Below are 16,388 nucleotides of genomic sequence, written 5' to 3' on the forward strand. Positions count from 1 at the left end.
CTGAATTGGTGATTTGAATTGGCAAATCCCATCAAGCATATCTTAATAAAATAAGAATATGGCATCGAAGACTGAATCAGTGCAACACTAACCGACATACCAAGGACTTTATTTTCCAAACTAAAACAATCAAGTTGCTGCAGACTAAATGTTCAAATTAATCAGTTTCGCGCAGCCAAGACTAAAGTTTGCACCTGCGTGCATTAGGAACACTGCTAAAGACCAAGGCAGCAATGACTCAAAGATTACATTTTAGTCGGAGTAACTATTAGGAACTTCTACTGATCAATCATTGTGGAGGCACACGCTAATCTGCTGACACAGGAAAGGTCTCATCTGCTGCTTGGGCTCTTATGAGTTACCTATTATCGCTAAAGAAATGGCTGAAAGGAGAGATTCCGAAGGTCTTGCAGTTATACAGTGTGAGTCAAGTTCCACTGGGCTCCAGATTTAGCAAAGTGAGGGAGAGAGTGAAGGGGAAAATCAGATCTGCGACTGCCACAGGGAGAAAAAAAAAAAAAAAAGGGGGGGAAAAACTGAGGAAAAAAGAGCCAACTCAACACTTCCTGGAATTCAAGGCTTATTCATGGAATAGGAAGTCCAAACACATCTATGTCAGGCAGACCACTCCAATCCGTCATGGAACCGGACAGACGGGTCACACACTCAGCAGATTAGGCGACGGCACTTTGCACATCCTCCTTGGTGTTCACCCGGGGAAAAAAAAAAAAAAGAAAAAGAAAAAACACACCAACAAGAGCACTCCTGTGTAAATACACGGAGAGAATGTTGACACTGCCTCCTCGGACGGATCCCACATTGAAGAGGCCGACACATTGAAATAACTCCTCGTCGAACAAAGCCGGTTAATTAGTGACACAGAAACGCGGATGGATTGCAGGATGTCTGCAGTGTCGCTCACGACGGTCTGCAGTCGACGGAGAACACGGGAATAGTCAAACGTTTAACGTTTTGTCATCTTGTGCTTTCTAATGGAACGCTGAGCACCCCCTCACCGCGTGAAGCAAATCCACTAAACGGTGACGTTTCAACAAAAATAGAAGGACGGGCTCACAATCGGTTCCTTCAAAACACATCAGGCCGTCCTCCTCCTTCTTCCACATCCAGAGGGGATGAACACTGAAACGAGCGTCATAACTAATGCAATATACCATAAGTGAGGATTCAGCGAGTTGCTTTTCAGCCAATAAAAACATTTGAAAATAGGCGTTAAAAGTTCAACGTTTACAGCAGTTTAACAGAGTAGCACTAATGAAAGGGTTAATGGAGGTGTTGGATACATCCAAGGGAATTCAAGGCAGCCAGTCAATACAAGCCTGCGTTTAATCTGACTGTCTGCTGACCCAAATAGAAACGAGTGATTGAGAGCCTGGCACGCAACAATAATTCACGTGACCGGTGTGAAAGGTCAGTGCAGGGCAGCTTCAGAGCCTTTCGGCTGGAGATTTAACACACACTTTTTTTTTTTTCTTTCAATAGATTCAGAGGCCGAGAGCGATTATGAGCATTATGACGATCTCCTTCTCAAGAAAAGTGGATTAGAATGGATGTTGTCCGACAGAAGTCATCCGGGGGCACGCGGGGAAAAAAAACAAAAAACAAAACACAGCAGCGGGTCTGTATTCCTCCAGGAATTACTCGCACACCCGACACTAAAGCGACGCCCCTTTACCAACCTGTTCCCTCCGTCTTCGGGGTCGTGGAGCGTCGCCTCGATGCCGCTGTCCGTCTCCACGTCCTCGTGCATCTCGGGGGGCACGAGGGCCCCCGTGTCCTCATCGGTGAAGGTCTCGCACTCGCTGTACGTGCTCTCCGAGCCCAGGTATGCGCTGTCCGTCACCTCATTCTGCTGCACGGACAGAAACGGTATTTCAACATGGCCACACAAAAAAACACAAGTCTTTAAGGGAAAAAAAACCCCCAAAAGTTACAAGACGGCACATTTAAGGGTGGAAAGTAATGGATGCAGACAAAAACTCTCGAAATACTAATTAAAACAACAGCGTGGCTTTAAGAAGACTGATCCACTATAGAAATGCTGAGTGAGTCGTGTCTGAAGCTACGTTTTAAATCAAAACTTTAACAGCTGAACGAGTCTGAGCGATCAAATACGCTCCCGTGTCCGAGACGGCCGCCCTGAGAAAACCCCGCTGCATCACGAGCGTCAAGCAACAAGTGCAAACAAAAAGAGCGAAGCGCACGGCTTTGCAAACGCCAGACGCCAAACGCGACACCGACGCGAGCCAAGAGTGGCCATCTGAGGCCGCCGGCAGGTACGGGGCGACATTGGCGAGCGTCAGAGCTGTTGAGACAGTCGTCGAGACGAGCGAGTCACGTCGAAGGACGGCGTACCAGTCCGCACGACGCGTCCAGGGAAGAGGGACCGAGAGGGATGTCCACCATGGCCAGAACCATCTTCACCGGCAGGGAAAGTGTTGTGACATGAGAGGCGGTTTAACAAACTCCTACAGCGGCTGCTTCCTCACTTTTACTCTGGGAAGGAGTGACGGAGGGAGGGGGGGGGGGGGGCGTGTCACACCTCGTTCAGCTCCACTGGGTGGTCAAAGGGGGTGGAGACAGTGACGGAGTCCAAAGTGCAACAGCCAGTCGGCTACAATGAGCCACTGACGGCTCACAGGCTGACGGAACATAAAGCAAACCAGCCGGAGAACAGTTTAATCTCTGCAAACTCATGGGAGCTTCCCGCTCTGCCCCCGGTGTGACAAGAGTAAATCATTAAACCACGTTCAACAAGCTCCGGTGCCGCACGGTGAATGAGGGCTATACATCACCGAAGAAGTGCTTCGGAAAACGGGAGACGGAGAAAAAAAAACATCAGTGATTCGGTGGGGAAATTCTAATCCGGGACGAAAATGTGAACGTGAGGAACGTCTGGAAAAATACTCGTCAGGAAAGGGTACGAACGTGGCGGCCGGGGCGTTTCGACTCCACAGCCTCACCTTTGCCTGTTTTGAAAGCAAACAGGGGGCGAACAGCACGGCCTTTGAGAGAGGAAACCTTTTCTGCCAGAAAGCGGAGGGGGAAAAAAAACAAGGCCGCGGACACAGGTGTGGCGTCTACTTCAAACATACACAAACTTCCCCAAAAACGCCGCTCCCGCCTTCCAGTAAACAGCAGCGGGGGACTTTCTATGGAGGCTTTGAATTATGAACGCCAAAAATCTCATTCACTTCTAATTTCTTCTTTTATTTCCCATTCATGTGTCCGTCGCTTCCCTCAACTGGTCAATAAGCATTTAGTTGAACTAAATTCAGATCATTTGGCCATAAAAAGCATGTTTTGAACATTATTTTAGGCAATATTAATAATAACCATAATGAAAACAATCGCTCTTAATTACATAACTTGGTACAAGCAAGCCGTTAGAACATGGACGTCAAACATAAGGCGAGTGGACTGAAACAGGCCCACTAGAAGCTCCGATCCTGCCAAACGACGAAGAAAATAGTACAGATTTGAAAGAAAACATTGCGACGAGCAGCGACAAAACCACACCGAGACCCGAGTTGGGAGACCGACGTGTCAGCAGGTCGTAGCGGAGCTCCAAAGCTCGCAAGAACGTCATAATGCAGCAACTGCAGGAGAACGTTCCCGACAATTCACCGCAAAAGATTGCAGTCATGCGTTTCCAATGTTCATTTAATAATGTCTGCTTAATTTAATTCAATTTAGAAGTTCCAACGTCAGATTTACAAAAGGCGCAGAGATATTTTGAACATTTTCTCTACTTTGCAATAAAACCTCACCAATAAAACCTCTCGCCATACAGCCGGCAGAACTGAAGCAGGGGTTGTTTTTTTTTAACGACGGTACAGGGGGTCGGCACTTCTGGATACCATCAACAGAGGGCGCCGACACTGTGCAATACGAGGCCTCTAAAACGAGCCATGCTTGAAGGGGCGCACAATAGCAGGAACACTTGAGAGGGCAGCCAGAACCCACGGGTAAAAATACAAGTTTCATCCGCAAGAGGAGACAAGAATTCCAGATATTCCAACCACACACTCAAACACTCAAACACACACACACACACTCACTCCAGTTAATTCAATATTTGTGAAAGAACAACTGAAAAGCCTTGGCCCGCCAGATGCGACTTGGCGAGGGCCGGACGGGGCTGTGGGGTGTGTGCGGCGTTCACAGGGTGGTAATGATAGCTTCGTCAGCCGCCCAGTCAATTACAGTGGGAAGCGAGAGAGAGAGAGAGAGAGAGAGAGAGAGTGCACCGGGAGTTCAGAGGCCTTTGTCCACCGACAGGAAGTGAAGTGGCAGCAGACATAACCACGGCGGGGGGGGGGGGGTTAGGGGCTCACCTCGTCGTACTCCTCCGGGCAGCCCACGGCGCCGTCCCCCGGACTGTAGCCCCCGTCGTAGAGCTGCGGCTCCGGGCCTGTCGACGGAGAGGAAGAGGACGGGTTTAACGGTGAGCGGGATAAACAGAGACAAGCAGCAAAAGGAGGTTGAACAAACACGGCGTCGGTGTGTGTCGTAGCAGCGTTCGTGTGCAAACAGAGAGTCAATTTACAGGCAGACGACAAGGAAGGTGTCTCAGAAGGTATATGAAACAGAGACTCATTTTGCAAAAAGCCTGTAAATATCCCAATGTCTCAAGAGCAAATTTCACAAGACAACATTTGACATGCACAATGGCCATAACAATAACTCATTTAGGACATCCAAGCATTTAAAAACTACCAGAAAGCAGTGAAAGAGAGTTTTGCCCCATATACAAGTCATTATTTTACTTTCCATGTATCGCTCTTTGCTCACCTCATCGCCCCTCCAGGATAAATTACGTTTTTTTTCTGATTAGGATTTACCTGAGAAAAATCAGAAAACCAGTCCGCGAGACTTTTTTTTGCTTTTTATTACACTATAGTCATATTTACATTTTGAAACGAGGCCTTACATCACGACTAACTGGGAACGCTTTATGAAGCGCCGCCTTCTCCGACGCGTCAAACTCCCGTCTGCAATCGGCACATTCGGGAGTTCGTGCCCGGGCCGCCCTCCCCCCGGCACATTTACAGTCTCGGTGTGATGCGCCAGCAAACATTATGCAACTTCTACGCCGGCGTTTCAAGGGCTAGCGAATGTCAAGCGATGATCACGGATAGATATAAAACAATAAAAAAAAAAAAAGCAGCGGGACCACAGCAGCTCATCAATACAGCAAGAGACGTGGCAGTGTAACCCGACACGGGGAAAACACAAGTCCCATCGGCCTGTGCAGCTCCTGTATCTAGTAAACAGAGAGTGACTGGCACCCTGGTGAGAGAACAGAGCACAAACAGTCCTCTGCCAGCAGACCCGAGGGTTTCCGTGCCTCTGGGTCTGATGTAAGGCCCTCGGCCCCCCCCCCCCCCCGTGACAGTCGCACACATTGCAGGTGTCCTCGGCGAAACGAGCCGGCGTCACACAGCCTCTGAAGCAGAGTCTTGTTGTTCCAGACATGACACGGCGGCGGTGGGGGTGCGAGGCATTTCCACCGCCTGCAGATACGTCTTTATTACAAGGTAGCTGGTCCCGGGCAGAGCAGAGCACAAATTAAAAGTGGAGGCGGGAGTGCAATGCGGTTAATATCAAGCGTTCCCTCCCGTTTACAGCAACAGCAGCGAAGGAACGGAACAAGTAGATTGTGAGAAGAAATTATAATCGATCGTTTCGCCCAAAAAAAACAACCAAAACTGACGAGCAAACGACAATCCTGTCAGGATCGTGCGAGCGACTTGGGAAGTTACAGGGGAAGGTTGGATCTTCACACACTGATGAGAAACGGCTCCCCCAGCAGGAAATATCAGATTCACTCAGAGAAACACTGCAAACAACATTGCAGCGCGTTACCAGAAATACGGGACAATGGGTCTCTGCTGTGTTCACAACAATGTCCTGGTTGTTCCAGGACGAGCACAGACGATCAAACGATCACTGGACCACCGTCTCGTAAGCGGATCCTTTTGGGAAAACTGTCCTTTGGCTTTGTTGGGAAGTTTCTTGGCTTCCACTGTGATTTCACAACGCAACCTTGAAAGTGCAGCGAGGAATCTAAACACGGGCCAGAGGGGGGGGGGGGGGCGGGGGCAGCGAGGGAGAAAGGACGTAAATAATTGAGGTGAAAAGGACTCTCCGCCCGAACCTCATCTCTCTGCCACTCCCGCTCTGAACGCCGGCCAACCGGCCCATGTGTCTGTGCATCGGATGCCTTCCAGGCCATGACTTATTCATGGTCTGAGTAACCAGAGCCGCGCAACCCAGAAAGTCCTGGGAAACCAGTTCTACCCATCAATAGGCCAGTGTGGTCGGGGGGGGGGGGGGGGGGGGGGGGGACGTTTCCACTCCTTTCAGTGACTCCAGCACCACATGCGTGTGTGTCAAGCCTCCAGGATCTGGTGGAACCTGCTGCATCTTCGTATTATTCCTCTCTGAAGTGTGAAAAAAGCTGAAACAGGCAACCTGTCCCACACGTGTGGCCACAAATCCTCCCGAGGGACATATTGAAATGACTATTTTTTATATATTTCTGGTTAGAAATATCAAATATGTGAATGTTGATTCAAATAAAGAGAGACAATTCATTTTATTAAACTGTCTGTCTCACAAAGTCCGACATGATTTAACCTTCTGATAGTGAGGAGGAATTTTTGTGGCTGTAAAATTTCTCCTTCTGTGAGATTATTAAAGGATTATCTCATCTCTTATCCAACAATGATTACATTTAAAAATTATTACACTTAGAGAGGATTTGAATTCAAGAACAGAAATTCACAAAGAAACGTCTGAACTATTTGTTGACGATGGTTAAAAAAACCAGTTTCTATGTCAATATCTGGGTTGAAACTCCGGCACTCCAATTTGTACGATCGATTTCATCGTACTTTTCATTTTGACAACAGACCAAATGTTTTCACAGGCGAAAGCCCCAGAAATGTGCCGTCATCTGATAACGGGTGACTCATCGGTGCAGCTTCCCATCCTGGCGTGTAAACCTCGGGTTATTCAGGACACCAGCAGCGCAGCGGAGGCTTCCTCCAGGCGACTGTGGAACTGACAAACACACCTGAGCCAGTGAGCAAAAATAACCCAGCAGTGCACAATCCAACTGAAGTGGCAGCAGCAGGAAATCACTTTCTTGCCTACAACGCACTGTTTTTTTTCCACAGGAAATTGTTGCAGCATCCAAAGGTTCTAACCGAGATTTGCTTGCTTTTAAGAATACAATTAAATGAAGTGAAAACCAACAGATTTTGAAACTTATTTAAGGTTTGTTTATGTAAAAACATGTTAAAATACTTTACATTTAGATGGGAAAATCTTGTAATATTCCTCAGTTACAAACTAAACAGCAACTGAAGACTGGATAAAAAATATATTGAAATAATAAATAATATTGGGGAAATAAAAGAATGCTTTTAAATCAAAAGATAATACTTATTCAGCAAATTCAAGTCAAGTTAAGTGTGGGCGCTCTATAGCAGTGCTCGTTGTGTTTTTCACGTGGCCGTTAAAGAAAAGGAGTTGTCCGCTAGCAGGAGTCCATCAGACTGGAAAAAAGGAGAAGAACGTCATTTTGGGTCCAGTAAAAGAATCTGGGTCAGCCCGCTGCCCTCCCGCTGAAAATCCTTCACCTCAGCTGAAGCGATATCATGAACATACTGCGCCGACAGCAATCCCGGGCACCGTGGGTAATGCCCAGATTAAACCAGATTGAGAAAATAAGGCCGAGCATGGAAATAAACCTCGGAATGATGTGGGTCAGAGAATTTTCTGCTAAAGCAGATTTGAGGCCCACTGACCACAACTGAGCTACAACAATACGAGATATTAAAGACCTCGTACAAGCATGAGAAGCTGGAAAACGGGAGAGAGGATGTGTGCCAGCTCACCTCCATTGCTGATGGCAGAGATTCCACGATGGAAGTCTTCGAAGCTGATGACTCCGAGGCCACTGGGGTCTAAAAACTTGGTCAGATCTTTCACCTGGGAAAATAAAAACAAAAGACAGAAACTGTTAAAAAAGAAAAAACCCAATGGCAACAGAGGGGAAACCCCTCTTCTGTGAAGTGTTCATTTGTTCAAGCCCGGCTGCTTCAAACTGATGTAATAAATGATGTCAGGGACAAAATGACTGTTTGCATAGTGACTTCAGTGGGAAAGGAATTGGCCACTTTTCCATCTGAATACAAGCGACACAAGTACTTTAAACTCGTTCTCATTTCACCCACGTGACAATTTAACTGCAGAGATTATGGGACCTGGAGAGGATGTTCCGACGGCGAGAGCGAAAGGTCACCAATAAAACATCCGACCAAGGAAAAAAGGCCACTTCTGCATGTGTGAAGAGTTGTTTTTCCTCACTTTATTGGATTCAGGGCGATAATAAAGACCCGAGCGATGACAAAGGACTTCAGCTTGATGCCTACGGAGCGACGGCAAGAAGCAGAGGAAACGCTAGAGAGAGTTTTTGCATTTACAGACACGTTTAAAAGGTAACAGGAAAAAAAAAAAAGGCAGCAAGAAAAACTCCAATTGTGTTTACCGACATAATGCGAAGCAATCTCGTCTTTGAGACAAAAAAAAAACTGCGCCGCATTAAAGTGTCAAACTGGTTATATAAGAGCACCTACATGCTGTATGTTCCCGAGTCGGTCGCCAGGCAACCTGACGACGTGCGCTTCAGTAAACAGAAACCCAAGGCGCACAAAACAAATCCCTGCAATCTGCCTCGGCGTGTTAAAACGGCGCTCCCGTGTATTGCAGGGCAACGGCGTGTTTTTACGTTACGGGAGAATACATTTTCACACGGCTACTGACTTTTTTTTTTTTTTTTTTACTGGCTTTGCCCTCGTCAATAAACGCGAAGCGCCGTCTGAACGACCTTCCGACCGGGCTGCGGTCGCACCAATAATAAACCCCAGTCAGATGTCATCCATCACGGAAACGACTCCAACCCATCATTACGGTAAACTTCCAGGCGTGTATCGCAGCCTGCAGCTGGGAGGGAGCATGTCGTGTGTGAGGCTCCTGTGGTTGCAGCTCACTTGTTCCTTGAAAACGTGAACACGTTCGGTGAAAACAGACTTTTTTATTTTTTTTTTGGTTTAACGACGACTTTTCCAGCGCGCCTCGTATCAATTACACAGGAAAACAAGCTGATCTGCTTAGCAACACTGAGCTGTGAGTCAAAGAGGCTGAAAACGGCTGAAACTGCTAATAACGCGACTCCCAACAGCCCCGTGGCATATAATCTGGGTTTTTGGTGGAATTAACCCCGGCTGTGCTGGACGACGGGACGGGAGCGGCTGCGTCTCATTTTAACCTCTTCAAACAATAGATGTCAGGCTGAAGGAGCACAGGCTCGAGACTCAGATCTGTATTCGAGGTGCGTGGTCGGCATCTGAATATAGCTTCTTTTCTTTTTCTTTTTTTGTTCCAGCTGACGTTTCAACAGGAAACCATCGCGCTCGGTGCAGCGATTCACAAACACCTCTGCAGCGCGAGGTGAGAAAGCCGGGGTGTGATGACACACGTCTGGCTCCTCATGACAACTTTTTTTTTACATCTGCTGGATGATGCGAGGAATTAAGTCTTATTTTTGACTTTTGCCACAGCAGACCGGGTTAGCGTACGTCATTAATTCACCGTCGATCGGGCCCCGTGTTGCACCGGCGTGACATCCAAAAGCGGTTTGAGGCCACTACGCTGTGGAAGCCGTCCATGGCCTACATCCCAGCTGTTGGGTGCGTGCAGCGGTGCCAGGCCCCTCGGGTCTCGTTAGCAGGGCCTGGCGGCTATTCCGAGCTCTAACCTAAAAATTAAAAAAAGGCTGAATTTGATTCCGACGTTCAAGCAACTCGTGGAAATGCACTTCCAACGTCTGTCTCAGTCAACATCATTGCTCAGAACCATTGGGTTTCATGATAATGTCGGGTCAGAAGCCTCAACTTTATCTACTGTGGACCACGTCTGGCCTACTGATCCAGCATGGATCTCGCACAAAGCAATACAATCACAAAGGCAGTCTGCCTGAATTAAACAAAAAAAAAAAAAACCAACAACACACAAAAGTATTTAAACAATCAAGAACTTCTTTTCAAAATAGGATGCATATTTTTAACATGAAGACATGCATGGCTGGCACTTTGCAAGTTCAGTCGTTGGAGACGGTGGCAAGTCACCAAAAAAAAAAAGAGGAAAAAAAAAAAAAATACAGCATAACTCTCCACTGTCAGATCTCCCGTTTAGCGGAGCAGCAAAGGCTGCTGTGGTTTTTCTGTTTCCTCTATTTGTGTCTAATCAGTGCCGGGGCACGCCTGACCGCCTCCACACAGACCACTGTTGTGCTTAACCCCGCGGAGACCAGGACTCCGCCGAGAGCGTCTCCCGAAGGGGATTTCACAATGGCTGCCGAGCGGAGCCGCGACGCCCGTAATCATGAGCTCGGTCGGCTGGAAGAACATCGCGTCGGATGAAAAAAAAAAAAAAGCAGTACAGTCTTTTGACGCAAATAAAGCAGCGCCACACATGCACATTGGCCATAAACTTAAGATGTGGTACACTTTGGGGGGGGGCTTGTGACATTCCAGTGTGGATTAGTGGGTCAGTACATAAAGGGGGGGGGGGGCTGGCAGGGTCCACTCACAAGAGAGAGACGCCACAACAATTCATCTCAGTTTGGCTTTTGTGCAGAATCAGGGTCAAACCCACAGAAAGGTCCTTTCAATAGCTGGATTACCAGAATAGATGCACGTCTGCTGGACGTCTATTCTCCACGGACCATCGTGGGCTCGTACCCACCGGCAGATTTCTGACCACAGCTCACAAATATCCCCTTACTGACTTTACATGTTATTGTGTCACAAGTCAAATCACCCATACGTGACCCTCTGGTAGTGTGTGAACACTGGAACCGTCACATCCCGGGATATTACTGGACAGGTCTTTTGCATGCGGAGCACACAGGTCGCACGTTCATGGAAATTCTGCTTTTAATATCTTCCCGTTGCTTGCGACAGGTTGATGGGATGTTTGCAATGCGATACAAGCTGCTGCACACGCACGCAGGCTTCCTCAACTGTGGCCATATAAATACAGAATCTTTCTCAGTGCCTGCGGCACAAAAAACAATCCAACAAACAAAAACAAATGTCCAGACTCGAACCTTTCTTGAAAACTGAAGCGTACGACCAACAACTCTCTGGAAATTATTCACTTTTCTAATTACCCCACGTAAAGCTTCCCCACAGCCTCGGGGGCAACTCAAACTTTCTTCTTATGTTATTTATGGTCGACAATAATTACTTGTTTTGTGGGGTTTTTTTCAACCGCTCACTTAAATCCGTGTCCAAGTACGACGACGAGCCACAGTATAATCTGACCAATCTGAGCCCCTCCAGCAGAGACTTGAAATGAAATACAGGGACATATTGGGACAAGGATTTATCAAATATTACAACTGGATTTATATGCATTCCACAACTATTTGCTACTTTGGTAAAGAACAAATGTGTGAGATCCTCGTCTTTCCAACGGTCCTTGTTTGGAGCCAGTGAATAGTGGCTCCTCAGACAGGTCGCATGTATCGTAGAACATTCCTGAAATTCTACAGTCAAGTCTTACTGCTGTCCGCTTATTCACTCGAAATGAAAAAGAGGTTGTGAAACGATTGTTTCCATGTCTCAGAAATCCGAGAGGAGTTTCCTGTAAAGGGCACAGATTAGCTTGTGCAGCATGCAGCACTTGGAAACCAGATAGTCAGTGTACCGGTAATCGAGCCGCGCAATCATGGTTAGCGGTCCAAAGAAAACCCTTCCAGCTCAGATCCAAATCTACTAACTGCTGGAACTGATGTGCTGGAAGAAAGAAAAAACCTCCCAGAACCCATACGGTACAGGAGGACACCCAAAAACAGAACGCACCTTTGAAATAAAATAACTCCCCCGGAGCGTTACGCAAGCGCGTCACGTTGTGCACCTTCCCGACCAATCGGCAGGCGGAACCCATTTACGTTAGAGCAACACGGGAAAGCGTCTCCTCTGCCCATCCAAACAAAGTCAGAGGCAGTCGGTGGGCAGCGCCTAAACCATGGAGTCCCTCTGACTCAGGAAAACACATTTAACTCTTAATCCTTCACAATGTCCTGTGTGCAGAGCTGCAGATACCTATGGCTAGACGGGGGGGCAGATCAGGGGCAATAGAGGTGCTTTGAACTGGGGGGGGGGGGGTGAAGGGATTAAAAAGCATTAGTGGGTGAGCGTCACACTGTGCGGAGCCCCGGCGGGTACACATGTTCACACAGCGTCCTGGTGCAAGGCCTAAAAGACTAAATTAAGCTGGTGAATTAATGATTGGTGTAAATCCGATCAATGCAGCACAGAGAGAGAACCCAGGTGGGTCTAGTCGGGACAAGATGACAGTCCTGCGAGTTAAAAATCTATAGTTTAATTTAATGCATGCTCACTGAGGCACACTTGACAGGCTTATGTCTCTTACCACACAGGTTACATAATCACATAAGTCCTGCCTTTTACAGCTATTGGAAAATGTGCAATCACTTGCCGAGGCTCAGGAGGCAGAAAAAAAAACCCCCCCATCAATATTTCACAGGAGGATATTATGCTGACAGAATCAAGGGTTCTTTGCTTATTCTGAACGACCACTGCAATATTCTTTCACGATTCACTGTTGACACATGTTTATTTCCTCTATTAAGCTCGGGAAAAAATAAATAAACTCAACTTTTTGTATATTTTAGGCTACATCATCCCCCCAAAAAAAAGACATTTCTTGCAATTGTCCTACTCTTCAATTGAAATCATAGAAACAAATCTGAGATATCGTACAGTCACTTTGCCCAGAACAAACATTTACAGCAGTGAGGAGGAGAGTCTTCTCCTCAAATGTTAACATGTGTGGCAGAAATGTGGGGAAAGAAGATTAATAATTCCACTTCAAACAGTCAGAATAATAATGTGAATGGAATGGGATTCCAAAGCACGCACACACACACACACACACACGATAATCCCAGAGCGAAGCGTATGTAAATGAAGTCAACATATGGAAGAGTTTCAGGCCTGACAGATTTCTGCTTTTAAAGACAATAACGAGTGGCAGAGTTATCTGCATAATTCCTCGCTGCGCGATGGATGACGGCCTAATCCTGACGGTTGTAATATTGTGCAGCGTTATTAGAGTCATTGTTGGGAAACGAACATCTGATCCAGCCTCCTGCGACCTTCATGACTCACGGAGCCACTTTGGTCCTCGTACGACTACGCAAAATCTGTTCGGAACCGCAATATTCAACCTTCAAAATAAGATTCACACGTTTGATGTCTCATGATTACAATTTAGAACATTGGATGTGTTTTTTTTGCGAGTTAATTAAAGTGGATTCATCTCGTTTCTCGGCTTTGATTGTCATTTTTAGTAGTTTTGGCTGTGTGAGCCACTGCAGTTGTCATTTTTCCTAATCAAGTGATTTACTCTGATAGCTATTTTGGCATTTTTAACTAAACTTTAACTGTTTTGTTGTTTTTTTTCCCCATTTCAGGCAACTTTTTACACTTTTCTGTTTTACCTATTCAGTGTCATATTGGTTTAAGACATTTTGACTTTGAGAAATATTATGTTATATCGATTTGAGGCCTTTTACTGTGTTCTTTTCTGCATTTTAGCTTTTTTCAACCAATTTTGTTGTTGTGATTTTAGCCAGTTTAGCTGCTCTGCTTTCTTCCAGACATATTTAGCAGGAAGACCAGAGTTCTTTTAAGGAAACACACTGGAACTCAGGGGCCACAGGTTGAAGACCTCTGACCTAAGCAGACATCATGCAGAGACGTTTCAGGGGGACATAATCCAGATAGGGTGCAGAACAAGATGTTAACTTTTATTTTGGTTTATACTGGTAGACACAGCACTAATGACTACGAACATTGTAGAAATTCAGTCCCATAAACAAATTAATCCCATTTAGACTATTTCTCTAATAATGTAAATAGCTGAAACCTGAACGATTCACCATAAAGATTTGGTAATTAGATTCCAACACAATGGAGGTGACGGGCAGCTCTCGTCAGGCCGGAGAGTCGACGCTAACTCATTTCCCTGAATGGCCCGGTATCGTTTTACATGGAAGACCACTCAACGCGTGTTGCACTGGAGCTTTAGTCTGGACAGAGAAACAAGGCATCTCACCTGATCGGCCCCATAAGCGGCCGCAAACTCCATAAACTCCTCGATACGGACAAAGCCGTCTCCATCCTGGTCCAGAGCGTCAAACACAGCCTTTAGCGGGGAGACATCTTCCTCCCTCGTACTGGCAGCCGAGACCATCGGCAGTGAGTCATCCACCACCATCTTAGAGAGGGAAACGGTCTCCACGGCTCCCTCACTAGTCCATGCCGCCTCAGACGGAGACGTGTGAAGTGAAAATTCAAACGAGGGAATTTGGCGAGAGGCGGGACCTCCGGGCCGGCTCGCCTCCGTCGAGCTCCTCTCCTCGATGCGCTCGGCCGCCGGATCGGGAAGACTTCCCTCCTGCGGTTTCAGGTCCCACGGGTCCTCGTCGTGGACCTCCTCAACAGTCAAGCACAAATCCAGAGCCATGTCTTCACTCTCCCGTTCGCCGATGTCGCCCATCAAATTCGTGGACACACCGTCCTCCGGGTGACTCTCACTGGCCGGACCGAGGCCATCTTCAGCCAGAGGCGGCGTCGGGGACGAACCCGGAGAAGGACAGTTCTTCTCACATTGATTTTCAGAAGTAGGGTTTATAACTACAGGAGCTCCTGTAGCTACAAACTCGTCCGACTCTTCTCTCGGTGAATCCAGCAGCGTTCCTGTGCAGGTGACCGAGGCAGGACTGGCAGGGCAGAGGCTCAGGCAGCTGTCAGTGTCTGGAACCTCTAAATCCAACAAAGGCACGGACCCTTCGGAGCGCTCCCGCGATGAGCTGGTGTGGTCATGTGGGAGGCCGCTCTCAGGTAAACTTTGTAGCGTAGCGCTATCAGGTGGAGCAGTCACTTGATCGGGGAATAAACCTTGGCCTCTGGTTTCAGGTGACACGGTCACAGGGAGTCCCACCCGCCCATGTCCAAACTCTTCTCCCGGCTCCTCACTGACACCGTGTGGGTTAAAGACGCATGGAGACGCTTCGTTTGAAAACAAATCCAACAAAAACACATCTCCTGCATTGAGTTCAGAGTCCTGGGAAATCTTTACTGGAGAAGAGGGCACACTGAGGCTGACCAGCTCCACCTCTGGAGAGGGATCCTGTGTGAGAGTCGCCTCATTACAGGGATCCTGTTCAAAAGTCGCCTCATTACAGGGATCTTGTGTAAAAGTTTCTTCATTACAGGGATCCTGTTCAAAAGTTGCCTCATTACAGGGATCTTGTGTAAAATTCACCTCATTACAAGGATCCTGTGTGAGAATCACCTCATTACAGGGATCCTGTGTAAAAGTTGCTTCATTACAGGGATCCTGTGTAAAAGTTGCTTCATTACAGGGATCCTGTGTAAAAGTTGCTTCATTACAGGGATCCTGTTTAAAAGTTACCTCATTACAGGGATCCTGTGTAAAATTCACCTCATTACAAGGATCCTGTGTAAAAGTTGCCTCATTACAGGGATCCTGTGTAAAATTCACCTCATTACAGGGATCCTGTGTGAGAATCACCTCATTACAGGGATCCTGTTCAAAAGTTGCCTCATTACAGGGATCCTGTGTAAAATTCACCTCATTACAAGGATCCTGTGTGAGAATCACCTCATTACAGGGATCCTGTGTAAAAGTTGCTTCATTACAGGGATCCTGTGTAAAAGTTGCTTCATTACAGGGATCCTGTGTGAAAGTTGCTTCATTACAGGGATCCTGTGTAAAAGTTGTTTCATTACAGGGATCCTGTGTAAAAGTTGCCTCATTACAGGGATCCTGTTTAAAAATTACCTCATTACAGGGATCCTGTTCAAAATTCACCTCATTACAGGGATCCTGTTCAAAATTCACCTCATTACAAGGATCCTGTGTGAGAATTACCTCATTACAAGGATCCTGTGTAAAATTCACCTCATTACAGGGATCCTGTTCAAAAGTTGCCTCATTACAGGGATCCTGTTCAAAAGTTGCCTCATTACAGGGATCCTGTGTAAAAGTTTCTTCATTACAGGGATCCTGTTCAAAAGCTGCCTCATTACAGGGATCTTGTGTAAAATTCACCTCAGTACAGGGATCCTGTGTAAAAGTTGCTTCATTACAGGGATCCTGTGTAAAAGTTGTTTCATTACAGGGATCCTGTTTAAAAGTTGCCTCATTACAGGGATCCTGTTTAAAAGTTGCCTCATTAC

At 46.9% G+C, this 16,388-nt stretch overlaps 1 protein-coding gene across 3 annotated transcripts in view; it reads right to left on the reverse strand.

The window, feature by feature from the left end:
• The window catches only part of rab11fip3 (RAB11 family interacting protein 3 (class II)), a 25,229-nt gene extending 9,909 nt beyond the window's left edge, over nt 1-15,320 (reverse strand). For 2 of the 3 annotated variants that reach the window (XM_080516720.1, XM_080516719.1), the window contains exons 1-4: nt 14,239-15,320; nt 7,926-8,019; nt 4,356-4,432; nt 1,698-1,870 (exon numbers count right to left, since the gene is read on the reverse strand). In XM_080516720.1, the coding sequence (XP_080372846.1) occupies nt 1,698-1,870; nt 4,356-4,432; nt 7,926-8,019; nt 14,239-14,682 (788 nt within the window). In that variant the 5' untranslated portion in view covers nt 14,683-15,320. Of the gene's footprint in view, nt 1-1,697; nt 1,871-2,373; nt 2,461-4,355; nt 4,433-7,925; nt 8,020-14,238 lie in introns of those variants that run through there. The other variant, XM_080516721.1, reaches the window with a different exon arrangement.
• Nucleotides 15,321-16,388: the final 1,068 nt, after the last annotated feature.

The sequence above is a fragment of the Blennius ocellaris genome (genome assembly GCF_963422515.1).
Source record: "Blennius ocellaris genome assembly, chromosome: 21".
NCBI classification, from domain to species: Eukaryota; Metazoa; Chordata; class Actinopteri; order Blenniiformes; family Blenniidae; genus Blennius; species Blennius ocellaris.